The 18315-nt window shown below is 37.9% G+C and overlaps 1 protein-coding gene across 1 annotated transcript in view; it reads right to left on the reverse strand.

Moving 5' to 3' along the window:
• The window catches only part of ank2b (ankyrin 2b, neuronal), a 161469-nt gene that overhangs the window by 121947 nt on the left and 21207 nt on the right, over window positions 1-18315 (reverse strand). Inside the window, exon 4 of the mRNA XM_042339832.1 lies at window positions 14832-14930. Coding sequence (XP_042195766.1) covers window positions 14832-14930 — 99 coding nt within the window. The remainder of the gene's footprint in view (window positions 1-14831; window positions 14931-18315) is intronic.

The raw sequence follows: 18315 nt of genomic DNA on the forward strand, positions 1-18315 counted from the left end.
TTTGGTAGTTTCTTCACTGTGTTATATTAAGAGGGAGAAAGGGAAGAAGGAAAAGACTTAATTCCTTCATCTCTCATCTTCATTTTACTTGTTAACATGATTCTGGCTATATCTGCTGTGAAACATCAGTCACTGCTAAATCAGATGCAGTGACCACAACATTATCATACCACCACATGATTATTATGTCTATTCGTAAAGATATTCACAACACAAAGCTGTAATTTATGCTAAAGCAAACCATTAACTTATTTTTATGCAGCATCTTTGTGACATGAATGGCATTGGGCTCTTCTGTCTTGTACCCCACCCTCCCACCAAAAAATAAGCTTTCAAAATTTGGGGGAAGGGAATTATCTCTCACTAAGAGGCTCAATGTGTTTGTTTGTAAAATCACTGAATTTTCTAGCTGCCTGTCTCTTGTAGTAACAGCAATAACAAGGGATCCCCAAGAGACACTTTAATTAAATAATTCAACATTGGCAATGATAGTAAATGTTTTTATTTGAAAGGATGGCAGATGAATGATTGTTTTTTTTAAAAAAACACTGAAACACTTCATTCAATATTAAAACCAGGATAGATACAGATCAATCCCCTCAGCAGTCCACAATAGGCAATAAAAAAATGGTAGTCAGAAATACTGACTTGTACAACTTGGACCTCAAACTAAGGGGAACAAGTATAGCACGATATTAGAAATCATGTCGTTTGCAAAAGATCTTTTTTTGTTCGTGTAAAGGTTCCCACAACATCTGGAATAGCTCCAAGCTAGCAAACAAAGGCTGCATAGTGTAAAAAGGACTTGTTAGTATACTGTTTGAGGCCATGTATACATTATAGTATTTTCTTGTATGATATCTGATTAAAAGTTAAACATTGGGGCTTTGGGGAAAAATTACACTGGATGATTGATTGAGTACTTACTATCTATTTACAACTGATGTGGGTAAAGTTTTCACATTTTTAAAGGCATAAGAAATTAAGAAAACATGAAAGAAAAACAAGGCAACTCGTCCCATCAAACCTGTCCCTGTACCACAACGTGCAAATCTGAAACTCACACAATAGATTCCACCAAGAGAAAGTCTACATATGGTGTCAGCCAGAAGAAATGTTAAATCTAGGTCCTGTCTTCCTGTTCAGGTGGTCATTAAAGAGCCTACGGCATTAGTATCAATAGAAAGAGAAAGTTTCTCCTTGTGTCCTGGCTAACAATCCTCCAGATAAAATTGCTCGTTCACTTCATGAATGTTTGTGGGAAATTGCTGTGTGCAAATTAGCTGCCACGTTCGTCTACAAAATACAGACACTAAATCTTGTGGAGTCTTTTTAAACATTTCAACAATATAACTAAGTATTATATCAAATGAGAAGGTTATTTATTAATAATATTGGAAAGCACTTTTTCATGAAGAGAGTGTTCCTTTAATTGAAACATTCACCAACTCACAACAAGTTCTTTGCCCAATATATCACCAAACCGAGTAACGCTACTTTGTTGGGTTATAATAATAATAATCCTTGCATTTGATATAATGCCTTATTACATCTTCGAAACATCTCAAAGCGCTTCACAGAATATACTGTAAATTGAATTGACTGTATTTTGTGGGCATTATAGTTACAGTTCTCTCAGTTTACTGAAAGCTTTGAAATTGAGTATTTGAAATGACTTATTGGAATACTAAAATCTAAAAGTAGTATTCACCTAATATATTTTTCAGGGTTCAGTATCCAATGTGTTGTGTCAACGCTTCAGTAACTGACAAATAAAGCAAAATACAGTCCTGCAAATGAATTGATCTGGACGGATGCACAGAGATTCTGAATAAATTTTTGGCAATTTAATTATTTATCACTCATTTCATCTGTGCAGTGCATTAAATTATGGTTGCACTGGAGGTACAGTATGCTAGCTTACAGGCAAAAATTTTACTGCTGGAGGCTTGCTCATTATTGATGGCTGTAAAAGCCACAGCTCTAACCTGACTGCCAAACAGAGCACTTTCAATTCATCAATGTGACAATCATTTCACAGGAGCAGGATTGTCAAACTATTAATGAAATAAAGTAAAAACACCTTTGTTGTTATAAATCAACGTCTTAAGACAGCCACATATTTTCCAAACAAAGAGGATCAAAATTGTAGTATTGTGAAACTGAGTCCATTTCTTGAGCAATAGTACAGACAATATAGAAATTGAGGTAAAAAAACAAGTTCTATTAAATCTGCCTTTTAACAACTGCTTTGGAACTGAACATCCGGGAGAATGCTTTGTACGTCAGGCTTATCGCAGTCAATTTAGCCACAATTAAAAAAAGCAAATTTAATGAAGGCCAAGATTTTGATTTAACTTTGAAGTGTTAATTTTGAAAACGTTTAGACCCGTTTCTGGTAAAGAAGTTGTACATTCACACACTCCCCACCCAATTAAAGGTTTTCCAATTCCACACAGAGAAGCTTCGTGTTGACCAGATGACGCTGGTTTGATCAGTTGGGTTCTATCTCATGGATTTATAATAATAGTAATAATAATACTTGCATTTGATATAGCGCCTTATCACATCGTCGAGACGTCTCAAAGCACTTCACAGGACATACTGTAAAGTCGATTTACTGTGTATTTTGGGCGAAATGTGGCAGCCAGTTTGTGCTTTGCAATGTTCCACAAACAGCCACGGAGTGAGTGACCAATTTCATTTGGGGGATTTGTTAGCCAAGACATCGGGAGAAACTCTCTTTTTGAATAGTGCCATGGGATCTTTAACGTCCACCTGAAAAGGCAGACTGGACCTTGGTTTAAAGTCTTTGGGACGTCCTCCCGACGTGAATAGCGCTATATCAAATGCAAGGATTATTATTATTATTATTATTATTTTATTAGCCAAAGGACTTATTTTGCTGAATATGTTTATATTGAGGTTTCAGTGTTTTGGTTAGAACTTAATTCCTGTGGGTAAGTGTGTCCAGAATTTGTCAAATTCTTAAATTTATCTTTAATTTAGGAGCCAGTTTTCTGTAAGTTATCTTAAGAACTACAGAAACTGGGCTTGAAACTAAATTCAATAATATACCAAATTTCTGAATTCTCTGAAATGCTACATTAATAAGAGTAAATCTAGAGCCAGGGGAAATTTCTACCCACGTATCTGAAACTCTTAGTAGTTTGATTTATAACCATAGAAAAATTACAGTACAGAAGAAGGCCATTGAGCCCATCTGATTTGTGCTGGCCCTTTAAAGGAGCAATCCAGTTAATCCCATTCTCCTGCTTTTTCCCCATTCTGTTTAAATATCTATCTGGCTGATGAGGATTCTGTTTTAGCCAGTGTACCCCACAGAGCTTTCCACATGCTAACAATTCTCCTCCTAATCTCTGCCTTGTTAATTATCTTAATTTGATGCCCTCCAGTCACTGGTTTGAATACTCAAACATGATAATGGCTTTCTGCATATGTGAAGCCAAGCATCAGACCAAAAAAAATTAGGTGTGCACATTCCCAGATATCACTGCCTTCTTCGATATCAGATCTTTGATCATTTTTATATTGAGAAATGTGTAGTAAAAGTGAAACTCTTTTACTAGGTGTGCACATTCCCAGATATCACTGCCTTCTTCGATATCAGATCTTTGATCATTTTTATATTGAGAAATGTGTAGTAAAAGTGAAGCTCTGTTGTTTGAAAATGTAAAAATACTGTACTACAGTATGGGAATTAATGCAGACGGCATTGAAAGGCTGCTTTGCCTTCAAACCCACTCATGACATAATTTCACCAAGGATCATCAACAGGGATGCTTGGTACCTGTACAAAAGCAGCAGTTCACTAAAGAACTGTGAGGGAAACATATGTATTGTGTTTACAAGAGCCTAAAAGAATAAATAAGGTACAAAACCTGACACAGTTTTGCACTTCAATAACTTCCAAGAAGTTCTGCTGCAAGCTGTGAGTCAACTGAATTAACTCCAAAAGGCTGCAAGGACTATTTAATGAGCCCCAAAGGTAAACAGGTTCTTTGAAGTTCGCAGTCAGATATCTTGACTGGTTCCCAGTAGAGTTTCCACATTTTTCTCTGATGTTTTGTTCACTTGCACAGATAATCATGCAATTATATTGTGATAATGAACGGTACCTTGAATTAAATGTATGCAACTAAAATTTGTTTCAAGTCAGCCTTATTTGACTCTGCGACAAAATCTGCAACCTGGCTTCACTGTATTCATTCCAAAGCTTCCGGCATATCCTGGTAATTACCATTTGATACTTTTCTATTACCCCATCTTCGCCATGCACCATTGTCTCCCTATCTCCCAACAGATCTACTTCAAGATCCTAAAATTCTTTACACGTCCCTGCCCTTTACAACCTTCTCTAAGCTCACTCTCCTGCTTGACCACAACACTCAGGAACTTGGCCTGCTACATATTCCTCACTCCCTTCTGCCCTGACCATCAGTAACCAAGCTTTCAGTCACTATGCCCCTAACCTCTGGAACTCTCTCATTAAATCCCTCCACCTCAGCACCTCTCTATCTGTCTTTAAACTGCTTCTAAAAACCTACTTCATTGATTGTGCCTAAGGTCACTTCCCTACCCCCTCCACGCTGCTAGGTGTCTAGGATCACCTCTGAAAAGCATTTTGAGACATTGCCCTATCTCACTGGTAGCCAACCTTTTTGGTCAGCTAACCAAATACATTTTCTTGATTTGAATATTTCTTGATTGATGTATGTGTCATGGGCATTGCCACTCAGTAGATACTGGAAACAAGCCATTGATTTGGAATGGCCTTGTCTGGATTGGTGCGAATGTTTGGTGGGTCACTTGTTGATGGCCCCACAGGCCAGAATTGGCCCAGGGGCCATAGGTTGGCCACCATTGTCATATGTGAAAGGCACTATATAAGTACACAGAATTAATGGGTGTCTAAGATTATACTGATTTCCCGGAGGTGCTGGCAATAGAAATTCTAGTCCCTCACTAGCCCAGCCAACTGTGTGGTCTGAGCACAGGGTTCATACAGTGCCCTGGTCATGTACCAGTGTATCCCCAGTACAGAGAGAAGCTGCTCTGAAAGCTAATTTCAAATATGCTGCAGTGTACTATGAGTTACACTTCAATATTCTGCCTCATCTCCATTCAATGATTATGTGATTCCATCAATTCTATATTCATAGATTCAAAGATTCCTATTAGATTCATCAGAAAATATCAATAAGACAACGGCTTTGGCTTGATAGACTTTGCAATCCGCTACCACCCTCCTACAATATTTCAGCTATTTAAATAATATTACCTGAGTTATTGGGCAATGAAGAGCAAAGGGAATATTTAATGAGGTAATAAATAAAGCCAATAAGATTTTCTTGCTGTCTACCCACGTACAGACCGTCTCAATCAAATAATGAAACGTATTTTATACTGCTGTAAATGTTCACTGTTTTGAACGATGTTCACTGCTTGTATGCGGTATTAGCAAATGAGATATCTGATTTTAGTAAAATGTCAATGTTATAATCTTGTGTACTTATAACACCATTTACGACAATGAAATTATCCTTTTAAATGATGATCCTTCCATCATCTTGTAACCTTTCTTATCTCTAATTGGTACTTCCGTGGCTTTTACCCCTTGAAACTTTCCTCCCAAGCTTGAAATTCATTGCCCCACATGTTCTGTCTCCTCCGTGTATTCTTTCCACAATTTGCAGGAATCAAAACTGTTCCCACAAATTCATTCTTCCACGGGATCTGAAGATTATAGAACTCCTTATCTCCCCCAGGCTTCCTCTTTGATACAGGCTTTCGAAAACTATGCTGGGTTTTTCTAACTATTACTTTTCCTGTCTCATTTCTGTGCTATGCTTTTCATGTTCAATGGCGTCCAGCACCTTGAATCATAAACCTTTGACCTGAATTTTCTTGAGGCTGATCTGTTTATTGACTGAATTTGCAATGAGTTTGTTTGCAACAAAATGTGTCTGAGCATACACAATGTTTTATTGATGCCCTTGATACAGCCACCATGTAGATTCAACAAAAACAGCAGCAACAAATTGCATTTATATAGCGCCTTTCACATCAGGAGGATGTCCCAAGGCACTGCAAAGTCAAGGGTTTGCACCCAAGCTGGAGGTTGGATTCAGGAATGGTGGGGAACTAGGGAAGTTGGGGTTTGGGGAGGGGGAAATGATGATCAAAGGCATGGTCAAAGAGGAAAGTCTTGAGATGGACCTTGAAGAAAGTAAGGGAAGGGGGACTGTATCCCCGAAAGGGCTCGGAATCTTGGAGGGGAGGGGGCGCTAGGGAGCCAGTCATGGGAGTGCTTGGGAAACTTCCAAATTTTTCATATAGCCAGTCCACCTCTGATGTTGACACACAAGGGGTCAGGGACATATAGCAGGATGTCTTAGCTGAGCAGAGGGGCGGGGAGAGAAATGGGGGTACAAGCAGATCAAAGTGATAGGGAGGTGCTAGGGCATGAAAGAATTTGTATGCGAGAGTGAGGATCTTGAAGTTGATCATTCTGGAGATGGGGAGACAGTGGAAACTGGTGAGGATTCAGGCGATGGGCACGTGGAGTTTGGTGCAGGTGAGGATATTGGCAGTGGAATTTTGTGGTGGTGGAAGCTAGGGCACTAGACTCATTTAAAAAGCAGAGATTGGATGGGCTGAAGTGCCTTCTTCATCCAGACCAATCTTGTGATCCCATGTGCTAACTGAATGTTGTAGATGGTGGAACTGGGGAGACAGGTGAGGAGTGTAGTCTGCTGATGTTGTAGCCTCTTCTGAAGCATGAATGATGGGTCTCCCAAAATACAAACTTAAATAAACCTGACTATCCTGTAAACTTAGTTGGCGAGCAAACCTACCTGGGTCCAGATTTACTCTAGTAATGCAGCATTTTAGAGAATGCAGAATTTGGCAAATTGTTGAATACAGTCTTAACTTTGAAGTCGTGTTTTCGTAGTTCTTTAAAAATTCTTTGGAAAAACATCTTCAAAATTAAGGCTGAGTTTAAGAATTAGCTCAAATCTGAATCCTTTAAAATAATCATACAATTGATACAACACCTGTCATGTCAGGAGAACTTCTCAAAGTGCTTCACAGGATATACTGTAAAGTCCAGGGACTCAGCATCCAATTTGCACACAACAATGTCTACAAACAGCAATGTAATGAATAACCAATTTTATTTGGGGGGATTGCTGGCCAGGACACTGGAAGAAACTCCCTTCTCTTTTTGAATAGTGCCATGGGATCGCAGATGGTACCTCAATTTAACGTCTTATCTGAAAGATGGAACCTCCAACAATATCGCACTGCATTGGAGTGCTTGCTTAGACTATATGAATTCATAGTCTTGACATGAGGCTTGAATCTACAACCTTCTGGCTCAATAGGTGAGAATGCAGAATGCAAATTCTGTTGCTATCAACTGACACACTAAATACTAAATACTCAATAGAGTAAATTTAGGTCCAATGGAATATTTCTTCAATGATTTTGCAAAGATTACTAAGTACATTGCCCAGAGAATTGAGTCTGTACTCTGACAATTTGCAGAATTACTTCAGTGAATTGATTGTATTTGGCCAGCACTCTGCTCTTCGCAAAGAATATTGATTTGGAACCCACAAATAGAATCTACAATTAAAGTAATCACATTTTGCATTTTCAGTTTATCAAACAATATACATTTCAAAACTAATGAGCTAAATGTATAATTTAAACATGATGTTCAAACCCAATAATGGAAATTAATTTGTTCCAGGCTAACAGTTCTGCAAATGAAGCAGCATCTGAATCAAATGTGTTCTTAGTCCCACCAGCACAGTCAACTGAAAGGTGTCTTTATGGAGAATAAAAAGAGTTGATAAGAGTTGAGTTGGTATTTCAATTTCTCCTTCGCTTGTTAAAATCAGGATTCCCACCATGCACAGCGACCTGAATTCATAAGACAATATTTATGTAAGCAAATGTCTCAACTGCACTTAACAACTGAGTGATAGGCACCAAACAAGAAGTGGGAGTCAGTTAGAGGTCACTGAAAGCACTGCCAACTTGATAAAGAGACACAACTTTAGAACAATCTTGAAAACAGAAAAGAAAGGTAGCAAGGATACACAATTTTGAAAAAAAAGTTTCATACATCAGGGGACAGAGGCATTAAATAATACAGGGCCAAAAGTCTAAATCAAATTGACAGTTTAAATTGACAACAGTGTTTTAGGTTCCTAACTTCCTATTAATGAACACATCAAAATGTCACCTGAGGCAAAGCAAGAGTTTAACTTCTGAGCAGTTTGCTGATTAAAACACTAAATACGTTAGCATTGCACCGAGCAGCAAAAGTGGCATTTTGCACCTCGGTGCAAGTTCAAAACACAGAATTCTTAAAAAATCAAAAATTGGGCATCTTTATTTAAAAAAGGACAAATGAACAAGGCTCAACATCAGCACCCCATTCAAAAATCAAAACGGTACAAGATTTTATCATTTGATTTAACATCAATATTATTTAATATCATTGCTTCTATAACCACAGCATTCAATTGTGAATACTGTACTATCAAACATCATTGGGGAAGTGGTTTGGATTGGTTTAAATGAGATTAAAGGAGATTATTTGTTTGGAGACAGAAACATTTTAATGCAAACATTTTTAATGCTAAGTACTTTCCCAATATAGGGGCAGATTTGTTCTATTTATGCAGCAATTTAGGGCATCCAGAACTTGCCAAATTGTTGAATTCAGTCTTATCCTTTAAGTAAATTTTCTGAAAGTCAATTTAAAGAAAATTCACTTCAAAATTAAGGCTGTATTTAACAATTTGCAAATTCTGCATGTGTTGAAATACAACATAAATTGAGTAAATTGCAAGGAAGAATCATATTTTCTTGTCATGTAGCTTCTGAAGACCCATCAAGCAGAAGAGATCAAGCTCTCTGATGCAGTATCTAGTGTTGATCTGAGCCAAGAATGTGCCAGGCTTAATCCTCTGTCTGTGCTAAAATAGCGGATCTCAGACCCTTAGTCTAGGAAGGAAAAAATAAGACGAGGCTCTCACTCCTGTTCACTATTCAGTGTCCCCTGTTGGTAAGTGAATGTAGAAGCATTGAGTGAAAGGAAGGATGGGTTTGGTTGCAATGCCTTCCACCAGTTGCGTGACCTGACACTTATCTAAGCTCTCATGTGAATATATCGGAGGGAGAGCGTAGCATGGTTGTGGATAATGAGAGGACAAATGAAAATAGGAAGTTTTTTTCTAAATAGAAAACATTCCTTTGTTGACATACATGATGAGTTAGTCATTGGGCCCAATCCAGGAGCTCCAAAATGATCTAAAAAATGTAACACCTACTGGATCTTAGAAGTTAGGGAAACAATCTCACTCAAATCTCACAGTGTGAAGTATAACTGATGGATTCTAAACACAGCTTAACAGAAACCTGCAAATGGCACTGTTAAAGACAGCCATGGAAAATGAATTGAGCCCAGATCATTGATCCATTGCTTTCAAATAAGAATTCTTATTATTTAACACTGGGAGCTTTAAATAACCCAACTTTACCATTAAAATAGAAAAAACAAATCAATATTGCTCAGAATCAACAGTGTTTCATTTTTAGCAGAAATAGTTACTTGGTCAGAAACATCAACTGTTAGATGGGAAAATTCAACATTTTGCCTGAAAGGAAATTAATCATTGGCTGCATTGCAGTAAGAGCATTGGCTTCAACAGTAAGCTTTAACTATCAATCAGACCAGATCTAAAAGTATGTTTTAAAAGAGGAAATTATAACATTTCCCCCAAGTAAAGGATGTGGATGTTGTAGATCTGGATTTCAGTAAGGTTTTTGATAAAGTTCCTTTTGAGAAGCTGATACTGAAAGTAAAAAAGAGCGGGAATCAGTGGAGGTATATTACGATGGATACACAATTGGTTGCCCAGAAAAACACAGAAGGTGGTGGTACAGGTGGTGCCATCAGACTGGAATAATGTTACCAGTGGAGTTCCACAAGAATCTGGTGTGTTTAATATTTATTTATATTAATATTTAATAATCTTTTGTTTAATATGTTTAATATGTTTAAATTGGGTTTGTTCACGCTGAAAAACAGATGATTGAGAGGTGACATGATTGATGTCTTTAAAATGATCTGAAACTAGAAATTCACAAGCACAGTTGCTAAGTTTGCAGATGACACCAAGCTAATGAAGGTGGCAGATGGCGAAACTGAATAAAATAGATTAAGGAGGATTTGAACATACTTGGGAATTGGGCAGATCGCTGGCAGATGAAATTCAATGTGGAGAAATGTGAAGTATTTCACATGGGAATAAAAAATCCTAGAAGGGACTATTATTTGAACGGAAGGACAATAATAGCTATGATAAATGAAAAGGACCTGGGTGTCCTGATTGACATTAAATTAAAGCTCTTTTAACAACGCTCTGTGGCAGTGAGTAAAGCAAACCAGATGTTGGGATGTATCAAAAGATCAATAGCAAGCCAAAATAGTGGGGTAATCCTGCCACTGTATAAATCATTGGTGGGACCTTACTGAGTACTATGTACAGTTCTGGTCACCTCAGTACAAGAAGGATATTGGAGAAATCGAGAAGATACAGAGGAGGGCAACGAAAATGACTGAGGGAGTGGAAGGACTGGACTATGAGGAGCAACTAAGTAAATTGGGTTTGTTCACGCTGAAAAACAGAAGATTGAGAGGTGACATGATTGATGTCTTTAAAATTCTAAAGGGGCAAGACAATATAGATCATGACAGGCTGTTTCAACTTGTCCAGAATAGTAGAACCAGAGAACACGGCCTGCGATTGAAAGGGGATAAATTCAGAACAAATCTACGCAAACACTATTTCAGTGAGCAAATAGTGAACCTGTGGAGCAGGCTCCCTATGGAGTCTGTTGAAGCAGGAAGTGTTGATTCTTTCAAACACAGATTAGGTAATTTCTTTTAGGAAATAACATTATGGGATATAGTACATAGATAGTTTGGGACATATGTGCATGAGGCCGCCAGGAAGGTGAAATAGATGGACTGTGGTCTTTTCTCCTCTAGCATTTCTTATGTTCTTAAAGTTTCTTCTTATCATAACCCTTTACTACTTCATCGGTGAAAGTTATATTTTACTTAAAGAGATTACTAAATATTGTTTTGATGTCCAGGTAAAAAAAAAATGCTATTACACTATATCCTTTCAACATCTCTACTTTTAGCATAAAAACACTTCCCGCATCATGCAGCTGTTGAACCACCAGCATTGTACATGTCACTGCACAGAGCAGTTGTCGGTCTCATTCCCTAACATTGGTATGTGAACTCTCCATGTGAACCTGAGTTCCCAATTAGCTGCAAGTTCTTATCGGAAAGGTTTCAGAACTGTTAAGTCAACTCTATTTATGGCAGCAATTACAACACTGAGGGTAAAGGTTTGGTTCGAAAGCAGTGCTCTGCTCAATTTACCCAGATACTATGAAAACAGTGCCTATTCTCCTAACTTCAATTAGATCCATCTCTTTTCCCTCTGGACAGTAATGATGCTATTGGACACCTGTTGGTTTTCGATAGCCATGGTTTCACTGAACCCTGTACAATTTATAGCTCAAAATGTTAATTTGATGTCTCTTTCAGGTGCCACCATTTGATTGATTGTGGCAGGTCTACTCTTGTAGCTTCCAAGGAGATTGGCTGTTAAACTTGCCAATGAAACAACTCTAATCCAAAAGCCATCGGGAGGCAACTGGGTGGCACAAATGGAGAATGTTCCTCCTCAATAGACTGACTCATCAGTGCTATCGGTCATCTGATTGAAAATGTCTAAATATCTAATTACAGTTACATTTTCCCTTCCAGTCACAGGGTACAGAAAGTACTGCTGTATTCAAAGACTCCACAGTCCCAAGTACTATTGATCTATGAAACTATTAAATATGCTATCTAGATTGTATGTATTAAAACGTTAGTCAGCACTTCATGGCAAGATTATTTTACAGTCTTTAATATCTCTTATAACAGACCAGGATTGGCAGACTGGCTTCTCTCCCAGTCAGTCAATGTGGCTCAGCTACTTACGAGTTGAATTCACTAAGGCACTGAGTTATTTCACCTTTCTCTTTTAACACACTTCAATCCAACTGCAGTTTTATGCTAAAATATCAAAAGAGGACAATACTGCTTTAATATTAGGTAGCAGATTATTACAACATTTTGGTAAGTCATTTTTATTTCTCATTAATTTTTTTGCCTTTCTTCCATTCTACTGGCTCTGAGTTTTGTGCAGGATCCGATTGGGCATCAGAGTCAGGTCTAAACCTTTCCGCTTTTACCTGTCCAAACACATGCATTCAACAGAAAGGTTTTCTCCAAAGAGATCAGAGCGGGAACTCGGTTTGCTTTTCCTTTCCCTGAATTCAGAGCGCTGAAGCCAGCTGTAGTCCTCCCTGGTTGAGGTCAGTTACCTCACAGACTGGAACTTTAATCTCTAAATTGTGTCTATAGGTCAGCTGCTCAAGGGACAAGCTTTCTGAGCTATGAGATCAGTGGTGGTAAGCTATTTTTACACTCTCTCCCCCTTTCTAAGTTTCTGTGTTCTGCACAATTCCACAAAGAAACCAATTTTAATGAGACCAAAGCAATGACTCAGTCTGATCACAAACCCTCAATTGGTTGAGAATATCACGCAGATTAAAAGGTTTTTCAATATTGTCCAATGTTACGCTTCAATAGCCATTTCGACATTCTGATTGTTAAAAAAATCACTGTTAACCTCCCATGGCAAACACTAGCGTGTGCATTGCCATGGTTTACAGTTTCAAGGATTTAACTAGAAACAGATTCCCAATAAAACCCAAACGCTTATCTTAGCAATGTTGTTTTCCTTCAGCTCGTGTTAAGCTTCCAGAATCCATATTGGTCTTCAAGAGGGAACTAGACAAATACTTCAATAATAGTCAGTTACAGGGTAGATAAATAGGACTGAAAGGATTGCTCTTGAGGGAGACAGCTCAGACACGATGGGCTGAATGACTTTATTCTGTGCCGTATATTTCTACAGTTCTGTGCTTTTTTCTAAGTCTTGTAATAAAGACACAACACCAGATTGAGGTCTCTTTGTGTGAAAAAGAATTAAAATATGCTCCATAGCTCCATTCTGAATAAAAGGCCTGTTTTCATTTAAATAAAAAGTGAGGTTAATTAAAGCTGCTGCAGGCTATTAAATTCACTCTTTTAGCTTTAATCAACTTCACTTTTGGCTTTCTTCTGTGCTGTACATTTCTATGGTTCTACTGTAGCCTGTTTTAAATGCTTGACCTTTTACTGAGAAACAGAGATTAGGTTGGGATTAGCTCCAGCAAATTGAAGACACTAAAGAGAAATGTTAATGCTGAGCCATGTCTCAAAACTCTTTATCTGTTCGTAGCCAGTTTGATTTCTGCTACTCAGCTCCCTAAACCAGCCCTAGTAGGCCAAATCCCAACAAGAAATTAGCAACAGTTACATTCACAGCAGGTAGCAATGCAAAGAAACTTTTTAAAACATCCAGCAAGCATTTTCAAATGCCATACAATGAGAAAGCCTCAGGAGTCAGCAAGTTATTTTCTGCAGTGATTGATAGCTCTTGTGACAGAAAGTTGGGAATATATCTTAGTGCCAACATTCCAGGCTTCATCTGAACGTCAGGATAGGTTTGTTCTAGGTCAGCACTCAGAGAAAGCTCGCACAGCTTCAAGTGCTAATTTAACAAACATTTCAGGGATGCAACAATCAAAAATCATAACAGTACCCACATTCATGCTGATAATCCTGATGTCATTTTAACTGCTGTTAAATCAAAGTTAGCTATCATCTTCATGGTCAATCTCCACATACAACTTGCATTTATATAGAGCCCTTCATGCAGGATAGCATCTCGAAGTGCTGTAAAGTGGGGTGACTGTGTGTTTTGTGGATGAACTCACAGCCAATTTGCCCTGTCACAGCAATGTCCTACTTACAGCCATGAAACGAATGACCAATTTTATTTGGCGGATTATTGGCCAGGATACCGGAAGAAACTTTCCTTTTCGCCTATTGGCATGGAATCTTTAGGATTCTTACCTCTAGGATCTGCTTCAAATCCAGTTGAAACTGATAGGATAGAATTTTAACAAAAATCATACTCACAATACACAACTCTGCTGACACTAAATCAATACTTACTCATAGAGACCAAATGATTTTTGCCTTGACAGCTGAGAATTGTCACACTGATTCCACTTACTTAGGTTCGAGTGAAGGTCCGTGGATGGAGCAGAGTACAGGGAGCTTTATTTTGTATCCAACCAAACTATTCCTGATTTAAGAGTGCTTAATTATGATAATATATGTCCAGAATGAGGAAATAAACATAAAATATTTTTATTTTCTGCAAAAACTATTCTTGTTTCAGTTTTTGTTTTTTTAAAATCCCCAAAACGCCCAGTGGAAGTAAAGTTTCAATTTTAATCTGACAAAAATAAAATGTAAAAATAATAAATCCGTACAGGTGATGCGAGATGAAAGCAGTTGTATCCTGCTCGATTTCCTAATTTGCGTATGGCAAATGTTTAAACGATCATCAGGTTTACTGAATGTTCTGAACCCAAATATGAGTGTGATGTATTGACTGAAGAAAACATGATGTTTCATTTTAACAGGGGATTTGACAGGATCTGAAAGGAAAAGTCACAGCCAAAGTGGGAAAGAATTTCTGTTACGGTTTTATCTGTTTGGGGTAGAAGCCATGCCAGTGCGCTGATGTGTATCAAGTACTCGCCTGTGACTGCGCATTGATGTTGGCTGCCTGCTTCACTAGTGTTTTCACCACTTCACCTTGACCCGCCAGGGATGCGATGTGTAGGGCTGAGTTTCCCTTCTGTTAAACACAAAAAAATCATAACTATTATCCAGAAAGCTTCCACAGTCCACCTCCAAGAGACGAAGAGAAAATCTCAGTGAAAATTACAACTTAAAAGAGAAATGTTTAAAAAAACATTCAGGAGAGTTTCTATCAATTCTCAGTAGAGGCCTGTATAACCAATTGAATTACTATAGCAACACTGTATTGTAATGTCCTATCCTCTATTAGACTGTACTATCCTATATTTGCCTATATAACAACATTCTGATAAACTGGGCCAAATGGCCTGTTTCCATGCCATTCTATGTAATTCACTCCCGTTTGTAATCAATTATATTTTTAAAGCGCTTCAAGACATTTAGTTTACACGAAAGGGGTTAAATAAATACTATCCTACATTGTATCCTACACTGTCGTGTAATGTAGTGTACTATCCAGAAAACAGAAGGCCACCTAGTTTGCTATCTATCACTCTTTTGCTTGTAAATACACTGTTTGGATGATAGGCGTTTGGGATTATTTTTGTGAAATTTCAGCATCGATGACCATATATCAGAGAACAGCAAGCACAAATAATGGATGATTTAGAAAGTGCATAAGAAAAATCAAAGTACCATTCAATTTCCAGAGTTCACTCGTTCTGATAATTATTTTGTAAAGTTTTACAGAAAATCCACCTGCTGAATGTCTTTATCCCAGTTCAGTCCAGATACCCAGATACTGGCGAAATTATAGAACTTCATTATGGAGAGATGGAGAGTTAGAGCAAGAAGGGATGAACAGATTGTAGGCAGAAATTATTGTATACAGAATGTATCCATTCCTACCCCCTTATCTCAAACTCATTCATGCAAACATCCCTCTTATACTGACAAAAAAGTGAAGTTCCAGTCCCTTTTCTGCACATCAATACTAAAAACATACCGTTTAGGTTCACATAAACTCCAGAACACTGACGTCAACATATTGTTTAGGTCCCTAACAGTATTAAAGGCCTTGTTTTATTACCACTTATATCGACAATGTACTCTTAAATGACTATTTTTGACTTACATGAATATATTTGTAAATAAGCTAATGCTTTTTTTATAAATTAGGTAACAAAATTACATGTAAATAAATGGTTCAGGTATTTTAATTAAATGTATGACTATTTATAAAAATAAATCAATGAAAATACATTTAAATACATGGAACACAAATTTTAAGCACAGAATACCTATTGTCCACGACAAACCCCTTCTGTCAACAAACCTCGAATGGTCCCTGACATGTCGACATAAGTGGGGTAGGACTGTAGTTGTTTGAAATAGTTATAACACTATCAGAGGCCTGGGAGAAACTATCCTGAATTCTCTCAAGATTGGTGCATGGGATGGGCTTAAGGAGGAGAAAATAATGGTGAGGCAGGAAGAAGATGCTACAGAAATATAGCAGCAGAAGCACAAGATCAATAAATGAAAGAGTAACATATTTATAAATTGTACAGTAGCGATCAAAGTAACAAGGCTTGGCTGATAAAATGGAACCCTGCTGGTTCTGAGATAAAATATCTGAAAGGGCAGCACATGAATCACAGCCAAATAGAGATGGTCCTTCGCAAAATGTCTAAATTAATCCCTGTTGCCCTGCACTTGGTTCAAAAGAAATTCAAATATGATTTGCTTCAACAAATATACACTGTATTATGGTAATGTTACATGACTCTGCAAGCATCTTTCTCTTTAAATGATATAAATATTCTGGCTTGCAAGCAAAATTACAGCTAGGTCAGGTGCTTGAAACATTTTCTGAAAAGCTGTGAAAAACTGAGACAATAAATTGCATAAAAGGGTATTTGGTGGAAATTAGGTTGTTCTTTCCATTGGAAGAAACTGAGCAGGATTTCTATATAACAGTACTGGAGTTTGGAGATAAAGAAAGGTGATTTAACAGCTAGGTGGTAACATTTGGGAGAGAGGGAGAAGGGAATAGAAGGGAGTAAGCAGTGGGTGGAGTATGAACTCATGTGGGGTTTGAACACTGAAACCAACAAGTTGGTTGTTTCCGTGCTGTACAGTCTATGTAAATCTATATAAATTTTTACTTGTACTATAACTTAAGCTACCATGTTTCACTTCCAAAACTTGAAAGGCAAAACGATTCTTCTATAAACACCAATATGGTTGTTGGTTTGCATGGCTCCCCAATGGCTCTGTGATGATCCACACATGCCAGAAAGGTCTCAGGTTCTATTCCCGTTCTGTGCTGAGTTACCTGATCTCAGCCCAAATTGTAGCAAGCATTTAACAACTGGCTTCAGTTTCCCCCTCCCCTGGATTAAGGAGGGGGAAAACAGCAAATCCCCTTCTACCAAATAATCTGCTGACGCTCATTGTCAAGGCTGACACTTGAATACACTCATTTGGGTGGGGATAGTAATTTGTGCCCATAGAACCATAATTCAGTAAAAGGAAAAGAAGGACTAAATTGCTTACTGAAGCACAGAACTTCATTCTCTGTATTAACTACAATGGCAGCAGCAACGGTAGGACATGAGGTCAGCTTCTTATTCCTCATATCGCAAGTTTCTGATCTCATTGTGTTAGCATCTACTGTAGGCTCCTGCCCTGGAATTTAATCACTGTGACCAGGGTGGAGTTTGCATACCATATCAGAATAATACTGTATGTGTGATAACCATGTTATGCATAGGTGTGACTGAGTGTGAGCAAAGCAGTTTTACATATGGGGCATCTATTTCTGTGGAGCAGCTCATCTTATTCTTCGGGGCTCTTGCTCTTGAGAACATACCCACAAATGATTACATGAATCAGCGTCCAGGTGATTTTCTCCATTTTCAAGCAGTGCTGGAGGGAGCCACTGCCAAGATTCACAAAAGTGTTCTACACGTCACTGGTAGCTGAACAATATGACGATCACAGTATATAGAGGGCACTTAAATATAGAGAGAGATTTGTTTGGCGATACAATGTGACAGTACAGTGGATTGATACTCCAGTGCTTCAAGTGGTAGAGTAAGAGAAGTAAGAGATTGTAGCTCAGATCTTCCTCATCACTGTGATCTCTGTAATTCCATGAGAACAGATCCCAAGTAAACAACAATGCCAATTTATAAACTGGCATAAGACAAAATCAGAGGGCATGCATTCTAGCAGTTATCGTAAGAAAGGTATTGGTAGAGCCCTGGAAGTAAGTTAATTGCTTAGATAGGGGCTGGCACACAATGGTGTGGAATGGGAGAGGGAAGAGATTGGAGATAAAAATAAAACAATAAATAACAATGGCAATCCAAGAACAAGGTAAAGTATGCTTCGAGGCAACGAGACTCATTCCAGAGTATTGTGTTGATTGGTAACCCGTTGGACACCACTGAACGATGGAAATGCTTCTAAGTATT

The sequence above is a fragment of the Callorhinchus milii genome, unplaced genomic scaffold, assembly GCF_018977255.1.
Source record: "Callorhinchus milii isolate IMCB2004 unplaced genomic scaffold, IMCB_Cmil_1.0 Scaffold1, whole genome shotgun sequence".
In the NCBI taxonomy this organism is placed as follows: Eukaryota; Metazoa; Chordata; class Chondrichthyes; order Chimaeriformes; family Callorhinchidae; genus Callorhinchus; species Callorhinchus milii.